Source organism: Synchiropus splendidus, chromosome 3 (assembly GCF_027744825.2).
Source record: "Synchiropus splendidus isolate RoL2022-P1 chromosome 3, RoL_Sspl_1.0, whole genome shotgun sequence".
NCBI classification, from domain to species: Eukaryota; Metazoa; Chordata; class Actinopteri; order Syngnathiformes; family Callionymidae; genus Synchiropus; species Synchiropus splendidus.
In genome coordinates, this window is record NC_071336.1 from 30,820,444 (window position 1) to 30,832,949 (window position 12,506).

At 43.6% G+C, this 12,506-nt stretch overlaps 1 protein-coding gene across 1 annotated transcript; it reads left to right on the forward strand.

The window, feature by feature from the left end:
• The first annotated feature begins 2,211 nt into the window (after positions 1–2,211).
• LOC128756560 (oxygen-regulated protein 1-like) lies at positions 2,212–11,160 on the forward strand. Its single transcript, XM_053861189.1, has 4 exons — positions 2,212–2,347; positions 3,430–4,076; positions 4,407–4,563; positions 4,884–11,160. Exons 2-4 carry the CDS (start codon positions 3,435–3,437, stop codon positions 10,574–10,576), a joined length of 6,492 nt encoding a protein of 2,163 aa, XP_053717164.1. The 5' UTR covers positions 2,212–2,347; positions 3,430–3,434; the 3' UTR covers positions 10,577–11,160.
• The last annotated feature ends 1,346 nt before the right edge of the window (positions 11,161–12,506 follow it).

A 12,506-nucleotide genomic window follows, 5' to 3' on the forward strand; every position in this document is an offset into this window, starting at 1 on the left:
ACAAGATCAAGGTGCTGCCACGGTGAGGCTCAAACCTCTGAACTTCCTCAGAGAGGGGGCAGAGAGACACACCCATTTGTGTCTGAGGCGCCATTTACATGGAGACAGGAACGATCGAACCCATCACCATTTCGTGTCGGATGCAGCGTTTATAATGTGATTGAGCCGTCACCACGTGAATCCGACTACTTCTGAAAACATGGTCCATGTGGGAATGTCAGCGCAAACCTACATCTTTCCACAGAATCATCTGTAGCTGGGATCGGCTCCAGAACTCACACCCACATAACAGGAATAGGCCTTAGAGAGCGTCTTTTTTTTTACCCTGACCCACTCTATCACAGTCACCTAATTGCTGGTGCGGAATGAAGCCGTTGCACGTCTTCTAAACCATCCAGAAATAGAGTTTCAGTTCTGGTGGCTGTTATGCAACATGTGACAGTTCGGTGGTGGAGCGTATACATGGCTCTCTAATGCCCAGTAAGAGGACTACGCCTTAGCCTAATCTACTGCACTCCACTACACCTATGGGCTCAGTGGTCTCCCAGGAAAAGTGTCATTAAGTTAACATTTTGAATTCAGACTGAATAAAACTATTTATCAGACAAAGTCATGTGTACAGGTTGAAGTTGAAGCGTACAATCCATATAATCTCTTCCCAGTATGACGAGGCTGTAGTTTCTTCATGCTAATGGGGGAGGGGAAGCACTTCCTGGAGGGTCCTGCGAGTGAGGAGCCCCTTAATCCTTTTAATCTAAAGAAGCTCTAAATGAGATTATAATCACACAGAAATGTAACTGGATTTTAAATGTTCAACAGCTTCCCATTAGAAAGAAGAAATATTTGTTGAAATGACATACTTGTACTTTTCCAAATGAAAAAAGTGCATCTAATGGCTAATGATGTACTTAGTTGTGTATTAAAACACAATGATGGACTTCACTTTTCATTGTAACATAATAGCTTCTACTTCTTAATGGAGAAAATGGATGATACAATGTGTTGGCTGCAGTAATCTAGATTAAACCATGAGGGCGTGTCCACATGAATGGTTTAATGCTCAGACTGTATATTGTTTGATACTAATGGGATACATAAATACAATATAAAACATTGAATAAAGAAAGGAAATGACTTATATTGAATAATTAAATCTATTCCATTGTAGAGCCTTGTGTTCCTGTTACACACTTTGATATTGTTCGACTTACCAAACCGATAGGGAGAACCCTAAAGAGAACTGGACAAGGTGGAGTCACACAATAGAAAACTCCCTAACTGTCACAGATCACTCATTCTTTTCCGATTAATTCTGAACTTTATGTGACAAATAAAACAAATTACATTGCTACTACTATTCCCATTCTCTCATTGCGCAGCAGTCATGCTCGGGACTTGTTTCAGGGTACAGTTATATCCAAGGTACAGTTATAACTTCATGCAGCTTTTATATAGACCCTCATTTCTGGTGCCTCCCTCCAACCCATGTATTATCTCAGGCACTACCCATTGAAAAAGGCTCCTCATCACCTTCTTTCAACAAGGAAAGACAACTTTTGTTGACCAGGCATGTCGTCCATGTCTTTTGTTTCACTTTGTAACAATATGGCCGAACTAAACAGAACCAATCCCATTACCTGTTGCTGCTGTGATAGATAACTCAAGACCACACGCACCACAGCAGCACACAACAACCAAGCAGAAGCAGGTGCGAAAACTGTCCCATTACGTTTAGGCAGAGATGCTCATGAGCTGGGAAGAACCCCGGTGAGCTGGTTCACTGGAGAGGAGCCATTTCCGCCACCCAATTGACCTCAGATTTTAGGATTTACACGACTTTTAACACTTGGCTATTTATATTTATATTCTTAATATTGGCAGATTGCTAGAGTATAATTGACCAAACTTATCCAAATGTGCTTTGAATGAAAATCGAGCGAAAAACTCTTGTCTTGGAGATGAACCACAATAGTCGTTGTCGGTAACCATGGAGATGAATGACCATCCATCAGGCACTACTGTATCGTCGCTGCTTTTTGTCGCGCTGACTGTGATCTCTCATGTACGGAAAGCATTCAGCTGACCAAAAGATGATTCATGTCTGGTAAATGAAAACGTCTGCACCGGCACCGCCTACACCAAAGACCCGCTGAGAAGGATTTCAAAGCGCCACAGTTGCAGCGGAGATTAACTCTGAGCAAAGATTAAGCAAATTGACTGTGATGGAGTCTCTCGAAATAAACTCTCGCCGAGCTGCTGCTTCAGTAGCAGGCAGGATGTAGAGCAGGGAATATCGCTTCACGTGCGTCTTACAAAACCAGTTGGACTTTGTACGATGGCTGAATAGGTGAGTGCCTTTTTAATTGTTGTATTTGATGATGATGAAGGAGAAGGTGGAGGGAAGTCAAAGGGTGATCTGAATCAAGGAGATCCTTCAATGGTCGGTGCCTTTGACCAATAATATTCTAGTTATAACTAATTATTATGGCTTAGGTGGACAGAAATTAAAGTAAAGTAACAACAGAATTACAGTGTTTTTGTGAGGGTCAAGTGAATTGATCTGCTTTCAGCAGACAATAAAGTGTAGCAATACACAGAAACAAACAATAGTTCAGTCTTGCTTAAAAGTTGTAAGCATTACTCTGTTGTTATTGTGGATATAGCCAACTTCCTCTCTGGCTGAAAGCCGACTACTCTACCGCTGAGCTACGCTGGCTGGCTTAAGCCATTCACTTTCCAACACAACAGTAAATAAGTCAACACAAAACGTATTTTTGTTTCCCAGACAGATTTCATTTTTTACGATTATCTCCTGGTGTTAATTAACTAATGCATGAAAGAAGAGGAATGGTCATTGGAAGATTGGCGAGTTTTAATCCCACCGCGTCCCACTTGCGTCAGAGGGACACCTCATGTGAATGTGTTGAATGCTCATGGTGGTGGCCTGACCGGACTTTCCACCAGTCTGCCCCAGAGTAACCGAGGTGAAGTTGGTATTAAAACCGCAGTAATATGAGAAGTGCAACATGAACGTAAGCCATCACGATCACGTTTGCCAACTTTTAGGGAACAACAAACACCATGTGTAGCGTGGTGTGAAGCTGAGTCGTCTTTAATGAGGATAGCTAAGTATGTGATGGCTGAATTCCCAGAACTGAGATCTTAGTCCAACGGTTGAAGCACACAACATATGTGTGACACGTCATTTGGCTATTCTTCTTAAATGACCAGATATAAGTTGTGATCTTGTGTTAGAAAGAAAAAATGGAAGAAAACAACCAGACTTTTTAGAGACTGAACTCCTCTGTCAACAGCACCCTGTCACTGAAAACATCCAATGTAGCTTTTCTCTGTAGTTCAATGGCGATCCAGCAGTAGACAACAGTCTCATCAGAGGTAACTCAGGACTCACTATTTCTTCATTTTCAGCAACAATGTACGAGTCAGGACTTCGAAGGACCATCCCGGACCAGATGTCAGGGAGCCTGAATACTTTTGGCACAGCACGCCACTCAAGCATCACCGACCCCATCCTCTCAAAGAGAGTATGCTTCTACAAAAGTGGAGACCCTCAGTTTGGCGGACTCCGCATGGTCATTAATAACCGGACCTTTAAAACATTTGATGCTCTCCTGGACAGTCTGTCTAAAAAGGTTCCCCTTCCATTTGGGGTGAGAAATATCACAACCCCTCGAGGTGTTCATGGGATCTCTACTTTGGACGATCTTGAGGATGGAAAATCCTACATCTGCTCTGACAGACGAAGGGTAAAACCCATCAATCTGGCAGAAGCAAGAAAGAAGCCAACACCTTGGTACCATGCCAGACCAGTCAGTTCACGGCGACGCACGGTGCAGCAGGCTAGAATGTTTCCTGGTCAAAGTGTCTACAGGAAGGAACCAGTCGTGGTCCGGACCCCAAAGAGGTTATTGGTTTTTCGCAATGGTGACCCCTCCGTCAAACACATGGTGGTGCTGCAGAGGAGGACAACGCCAACGTTTCAATCCATTCTGGAATATATATCAGAGTTAATGCAGTTCCCTGTGATAAAGCTCTACACACCTGACGGGCGACGTGTAAGTAGTGACTCTCACACCACAGCATGCTCATTCAGTTAGCTGTTTATTATTTAGATGCTTAGATTGATCGATTCACCTGAACTCACAATCATACGTTACAAACCCAGTCAGGATTGCAAAAGACCTAGGATGACACATAAGAGGCGAAATCGTCTTTAGCTACTCATACTAATATCGTGCACGGCACTCTGGGACATGTAGCAGAAAGCCATTTCCAAACACGTCTGTTGTAAATGCTAGTGCCACAGGCCACCATTCAACAGGACACCACTTATTTACCAAACCAGTCCAAGTTGAATGTTCTTGTGTATTTTCTGTGTGCTGCAGATTGACGGTCTCCCGAGCTTGATACTGAGCTCCGGCACTGTGGTGGCAGCAGGCAGGGAGTCATTTTGGCCAGCAAACTACACTGGGCAAAAAACATCCCCACCCAGAAAGATGCCAGCAAACAGAGCAACCACCAGACGACACAAGGCTCTAAACCGTGAGTAAATGTTCTCCCTGCTCTGGATATGACCTGCGCACGGGTGGTTCAGTGGACCTCTGGGGCATAGACGGTAATCTACCGGCTCCAATAGGATAAAGGCTAAGAAAGTGCTGATGCAATGATATCATGCGTAACACCATAGATGACCTATATGCTCTGTCTCAGTGTGGCCACCAGCTTTGGCCCTATGACTCTAACATGTTCTGTATCTCTTCCTTGCATGCGTCTGGGGAACCTGGATGCTGACTCCCTTCAAACCATTGGGCACATCCACCTTCATCATTCATCTTTGTCAAATCTGAATCACCCTCTCAAAGGCAAAAAGAAGTCTCTCTCATTTGCATCGGAATCCAGAAACTTCTCCCCCTCATCACAGAAGTACATTGTGAATCAGATTCACAAAACCATGGGGAAGAGATCAAACGAGCTTTCTAGTTACCAAACCAACTCTGTGGAGGTGGAGTCTAGTCACTTGCTGTCGGTGGCAGAGATGGAGAGTTTGAACGATGAGAGCGAGGAATATAACTGCGTGGTTCCCTCCGAGGACGACATCGAAAAGTCCTTCAGGGTGAACCAGGATGGCAGCATGACAGTGGAGATGAAGGTGCGGCTAACGATTAAGGAAGAGGAAACCCTTCACTGGACGACCACCGTGAGCCGCTCCACTGTGGCTAACCAGCTTCATGTGGATTCTCTACCAGATATTGATCAGGCGAAGCACATAGATAATCCTGCCACTAACTCGGTGGATATACAGAACTTCTCAGCAGATGCCATCAATCCATACAGAACAAAAGATGATTTCGATGACGACCCTCCACCACTGGCCAGCCAAGCTGTCAACCACAGTCATTACGAAGAGGAAAGCATTAAGACACAAATGGATGTGGAAGCACAGATAAGAACACCAAGCCCAGGCCTCAAGCAAGTGAGGACAAAGCAGGCCTCTATTGAAAGTATCAGGTCGATGACAGCAGATGGGATTCATGAAGACACAGTGGGCTCTTTTTCTTACTCAGAACGGACAGAAAACGGAGCCATGACGGAGCAGTACTGCATGGTCAGGCAGAGTAGCACCAGGCCGGTTCCCAAACCCAGAAGGCTTGGCTCTTTGGACGCTCACAGTACAAACAGAGCCTTTACATCAGGCGAGATATTACAGATTGATTCCAGCAGGGAGGAGGTGACTGAAACTCTTCTTCATATTTATGAGCATCGGTCCAGCCCGGACAACTTCCTGGCCAACCTTTGCCGAGATGATGGGTCCATGTCTGGTATTTCTAATTGTCGACCTTCAACCTCAGAAACAGGGAGGCTTTCCTCCGCTAATGAACTAGAACATGAATATTGTAGGCCCTCGACAGCCTCAGAATGTATAAGTACATGGAAGAATGATAACTTATCGCTAGCGTCCGACTTTACCATACCCACACTTCAGAATGGAACAGTGGTCAATGTGTCAAAAAGGCAGCAGAAATCCACCAACAGTCCGGCGAGCACAGAAAAGTCTCAACAAAAAGTGGCCAAAAACAGCAGGACATCTCCCAAACTGGTCAAGAAACGATTAAGGCGGCTAAAGTCGCCAGCAATGAAAAAAAAAGGGAATTCACCTAAAAAAGGAAAAACCTTCTCCAGTGCTGGATTCCTCAAGGGCATTTATGGAAGTAAAACCAAGTCACCAAAACGCAAAGCCAAAAAGAAGAAGAGAGCTACACAAAGTGAAAGCAATGTGGCAAGCAACTCTCCGAATACTTCCATGGCACCAGGAAAAGAAACCAAGGTTCATGTTGACACAACCCCCCAGGAAATACCTGAGGTTAGTCGGTCAAGAACAACTCTTCGAAGACAAACATCACTGTATCAGGAAAAAACAAATTACATTAATGGAGAAATGCCGCAGCAGGATTTTAGTTCATCTTGTAGCGCGAGCAACGAGTATGTCGAGAACTGGCTCTACACGGCACAGATGAGCTCAAATGAGACGCAGATGAAGGGTAGTTTACAGTCAGAATCAAACGAAAAGTTGTTCAATGTTGCAGAGGGAGTTAAGTGTTTAGATGAGAAAATTAAGTCCAACAACTCTTTCAAAGCTGCCCAACCACCTCAGAACCTAATAGAGACCTCTGTCAAACAGAGAATCAAGTCCTTTGAGAACCAGCTGACTCCAATGGAGCAGATTACATTGACTCAAACGGCAACAGGAAAAACAGGAAATCATAATATAACAGGAGTTAAGACGTGTTTTAATGGCATTTCAACAACAAATTATGCAGAAAATGACGAGGACTTTCCACCTCCACCTGCAGAAAACCTTATTGATTTTGAAGATAAAATGTTGGACCACTGCACTTCATCAGTCAGTCCACAATCTGTCAAAACTTCATCTGCTCAAAGCCTAGAAATGAAAGCAGAGAACGATGCCAGCCCTGGACTATCAAGATCCACATCAGTTAAACGGATCCCACTAGTCAGCAATCAATCACTAGAGAGAAAAATGTCACTGAGAAAAACCTGTTTGGATAACGGTTTAGAAGGCAATGTACATCCAGAGGGTTTTGTGCTCATGAATTCTGAAAGCCCGGTGGATTGCAACATGTTGGTGAATGGCAACTGTTCAACAGAGAATGGAAAAATTGAGACGGGCAGCAGACAATCATCCTCAGAGCAGAGCAGCAGCCTGACCTGCACCTCAGTGTCTCCATCTAGTCAAATATCTGATGATTGTGCATCTTCAGCCAGTATATTATCAAGTGAGCCTTCAGCCCTTAATAACATTCCAAAGAAAATATCATCACCAAAAAACCTGCGAGGGCCAGAAAGAAGTCCAACGTCAGTGAGAAAACTTAAGAATGATCCCTTCGACAGTGCTGACAAAAACCTTTCCAAGAAGATTGCAACACAAAAAACTCCAAATCACAGCCCAGCAACAAAGAAAAAGATGTTCTCAAAATCAAAACACCAACCATCACCATATTCCCAGTCTCTGGACATGATGTCCGCTAATGCTAGACAAAATGCATTACTTTCCAGAACCTTGTCTTCAGATGGTTCCACGGAGCAAACAAAGACGACACAAGACAAAAGAAAGTCCAAGGAAGCCTTGACTTCTGACACAATGTTGGCTGCAGAAGCGAGAAATGTGAATACAAGGAAAGACCTAAATGCAGTGACACAAAAGGAAACCAGTGTTGAAGAGGAGCATCTGAAGAACCAAATCATGAAACTAGTTCTGGACAAGATATGCCAGTCTGTTAAGGCGGTGCGAGACAGCAGTGGATCTTGTGGTCTGTCTGACCTCTCCTCCCATGTGGAGTCCACGTTTGGCTCCTCCTCACATGATCTTTTAACATTTCTTTCCATCATGACGTTAAAACACAGCCTCACCAAACAATATATTGAGCAACTGAATGCAAAAAACGTCAGTTCTACCGAGGCATTCAAAATGATCAGCACATTAGGTGAAATTTCAGGCATCGAAGATTCAAGTAGGTTGAGAGGCAGCTTGTGCGAATTGCGAACGTCTGCATCAGAGACGCTAATGGAAAACTGGATGGAGTTCTGTAGCAAAGACAGGTGTAAAGAGGAGCTAATTACCCAGCTGGATTTGCCAGAGTCACTGAAAGAAGAGCTAGCGTCTCTTTCAGAGATCAACACTGGCAGTCATGAAAGCAAAAGTAATGGATCCCAAAATGAGGCACTTGTTATTACGAAAGACTCTCAAGAAGGATTTGGTGCAGAAAAGAAGGCGCTAAAACAGACTTCAACACACACAGATAATTTCAAAAGTATCCCCAATGGTTGTGCAGTCAGAGCCGAGGAAGGACTTGATCGGCAGAGCAGCGAGTCAAACCTTCTTCCAGTTATGAGTAATGCTGAGAGGATGTCAAAAGAAGGTTGCAGCGAAGTAGGCAAAGGACAGCAACAGTTGTGTAGGACGGAGGAAAATGAATGTCACCAAACACAACCACAATTCGAAAACAAATACCATGTAAGTTCAGATTTCGTAGATGGAGGAGAGACGGATCATGACAGAAAGTGCCCAGAACAAGTTCTTGGAGACATGTACGGAGAGGAAACTCTTTCAGATTCTTCCTTTGACAAATCTCAATCACAGGGTACTAGGCATCAGATGTCCAAATCAGTGCAGGAATCAAGTAGCATGGGGAGCATGGAGGAGGAGTCAGAGGTAGAGTATGAGGAGAGAGAACAGGATGGCAACCAATCAGGTGCTGAAAGCCCCTCTGAGGAGGAAGACCATGATTATCTAGGGCTGAATGCCAACAGGAAAGAAAGTGCCGCCAATGAAAAACAGTACTTGTCAGTAGAGCCTCACGATACAAACAACAGACAGATAAATGGATTCATAAATGACGCCGAGGATAGACAGGTGCTGGGAATATGTCCAGGTACTAAACTAAATGTAATAATTGAGGAAAGTTTCTGTGGACAAGAAGAAGAGCAGGATGAGGGTCAAATCCTTGATCAGAATGGCAGGGAAGATTCGCTCAGTGTTGACAAAGTTCCCGGAGATAAAACCTGGACCACGAACCCTCTGGAGATGAGTCACAGTAGCACTCAGCTGGAAGATCAGGATCCACTCATTGTTAAAAGCAGAACCTTTAACAGCAACCTGTCTAAACCTGGCTCTGACGCTGAAGACAGTGGGAATGACCACAGAAGCTGTGAGGAACAAATAGAGAGCCATTTAAAGGCAGGGCAAACTAGAGGCTCAATTGAGGAAGAAACAAGTGCATATGAAGAGGAGTGCAGCTCAGATGAAGAAGCGGTCATGGCAGACGGCTACAAAGAGAACGCAAAATCTGGAAAAACAGATGAAAAACTGAAAGAAACAGAGGTGATTATTACCCAATCTGTGGCAGAGAGGGTCAATCTTCTCGAGAAGCAAGTCGCTGAAGCCAAGAAGACTATAAGTACGACCGAAAGTTCAGTTTTCAGATCCTATTCTCACAGAAACGGCCATCTTGGGGATGACACTCAAGCCATTCCCCCATCTTCTTTGTCCTTCAGCTATGACTCAAGTGGAGTCATTACCACAGAGCCAGAGAGCAACAAGGTGAAGTCAATCCGTGACATGTTTCTTGCCAAGACTTCCAATGACATTCCCGCACTTCAGAAACATTCAAACTCAACTAACATGTCTGACCTCAGGACGGACACTTCTGCCAGTGCTGGCTATCAGTCTCAAACTTCCAGTGAGGTATCCAGTGGCGAGGAGGATGTGTCCAAGAAGTCCATCACAAAAGGATTTGTGCGCAGGACAATTGAGAGGCTTTATGGTCGGAACAATGTCCACCATGATGAGGATGAAAAGGACAGACCCACATCTGCCTCCAAACAAAAGACAGACTACTCTAGCATGTTCTCCCCCTTCCACGCAGCTCGGACCAAAGCAATGCCGGACATGTCTTATTTCCATTCAACTAGTGCACTGAACACCTTGACTGAGGCGACCGGGTGCTTTGCTTTCAATGTTCAAGTGGAGCCTACAGATCATATAGAAGCAGATGGATGGCTATCTCGGGAGAACAGTCTCATAAGGAAGTCTTTATCAGATCCGATTGGCATTAGCAAGAACCTAGCGCACAGAAAGGAGACAGAAGAATCAGAGGAAACTCCGTATTCTTTCTTCAGCACCAACTCCGAACCAGAGGAGAATCAACAGTCGCAATCACGAAAGTGCACCTACTTCTCTCTGCCTCACACAAGTGAATCAGACACTGTTCCGGATGATGTTAGTAAAAGAAGTATGAATGTGGACGTCGGCTCAGAGGCAAACAGTCAAGTGTGGGCAGAGAAGAACGGCAGTCCGACAAGTGACTTTAAGAAGAGGGACAACAAAGTGCACCCTCTCATCGAGGCGCCACCTGATAGTGAGGTTGTGGTAGCGCAGCCGGTGAAACAACAGACTGTGGCCAACAGACACATTCAAGACCCTGACATGTTGGATTTTCTGTATAACTTTTGTGGCGAACATTGTCCCATCTTATAGAGACTTCGCACCAAAACTCAAGGAATTCAATATCTATGTTAACACTATAAGGCTGCACTTGTTACTGTGTTTGGTGCCTATTTTGATATGTTGCCATAGCATACCATGTTATACATTAACTCATCCGACAAGACTAATTTTCACTTTTAACCAAATGTGACGATTTCTCCCAATGTATTTGCCATGCAAACTCGAAAGCAGCTTTTTCTTTTGATAGGTTGCCTGTCAACAGCACACGAGAGTATTACCGTAATCTTGTTTTTAAAACCTCTTAGAACAGATCAAGTCACAGCAGATGTCAAGCGACAAGGCCAATCCCTTCTGCTCGCAGCGGGTAGGTCAATTTATGGATGCAGCTCAAATGAGGTGACGCTTGAACAAAGCAGATCCAAGTTGTTGACAGTCAATGTCACGCAAATCCTGTGTGCATAGTCACTGTTCATAGTGTAAATTGCTTTTTAATAGTAAATAGCTGAAAACATGTCAAACAAGTCCCACTGGACTTCAAAATGGCAGCTGTAAAAATTTATATTTTAATAATGTGTAAAATAAACAAGTTTATGATGAAGAGTATTTGTTGCTTCCGTTTTGTCAGACATTCATTTTCTTGAATATATGTGTTATTAACAAATGTAACTGGAAGATAATAAAACAGGAATAATCCATCCATTTCCTGCAGCTCACTCAAGGTCAAGTTGTGGGGACAGCAGCTGGATCAAAGAAGCCCAGAACCTTAGCATCTCTATCGTGCTATGGGTCTGCCCCGGGGCCTCCTCCCAGTTGGGCGCTGCCAGAGTACCTCAACAGGGAGGCACCCGTTGGGCATCCTAAGGAGCATTTCTGGCGGCACACTCAACTGAACAAAAGTGCAACTAAATTCTCTATTTTACGTTTTAATAGGCAGTTTTTTCGATCGATCTCAGGATAATGTCCTGATGGTTTTGAGTATTGCTGTAGTCTCCATACTACTTTCACTAAAGTGTATTGAAAAAAAGTACCATTAACAGCAGAAATGAAATTCAGAATTTTAAATAAATCCTAGATGAACTGATTCTTTCACATTTACGACGACCATGATCGATTTTTATGCCAATCCAGGTTGTTTCCAGTCAGTAGCTAGTCGTGAGGAAAAAACAATAACAGAACTACACTCGAAGGCTAAAGGATAAATTAAAAGTGCTTTAATTACAAAAGAAAATCAAAGCACATTTTTCTGATCATATACTGTAGTAAAATCTAATTACGAGAGGGTCACTCATAATGTAACGGGTGTTGGTACATGAACAATGATGATGAGGGTCATATAGGAAAGTGCAAATATTGAAAACAAATATTTCAGGAATAGTAATATATGTTGACTAATGTCACAAAAAATATAAATAAACTTTGTTTCGAATAAGACGGTCTGAGTCAGAGGTTATTTTGGGTTGTTGACATTTGAAAACTATTAATGCAATGATCCCTTACAACATATCAGATTTTGATGTCAGTTCTGATCTAAATATACCGCAGGCTTATTTTTAACAGCTAACGCAGCTTTTCAGTCACGGTCCTGTTCTGTAATCTGTGTCGTGTGTTGTGCTAAAGATACCTCGGGAGGCTCAGCCCCGATGTTTACCACTGCTGATCAGTATCGGCCCTCTGAGGTGAAGCGGAGACTCCTGTTTTCCCACTCTCGGCTTGAGGAAGTATCCCTGTTTTTGTAAGCTGGTTTTGTTTCTCAAACTTTGCCACTGAGCAGGTCTGTGTTGTGACAGGAGCGTCGAGGAATGCACGGCGGGTGTTTACATCTGCAACTACAAACAGAGCATGTCAAACAGTTAGCCTTCGATAAAAATAAATCAGTTTAAGCACATTTCCCAGTTGATCTGGGATCCAACAAAAGATTTAAATGTTTATTATTTAAATAAATATTTACATTACAGTTTTG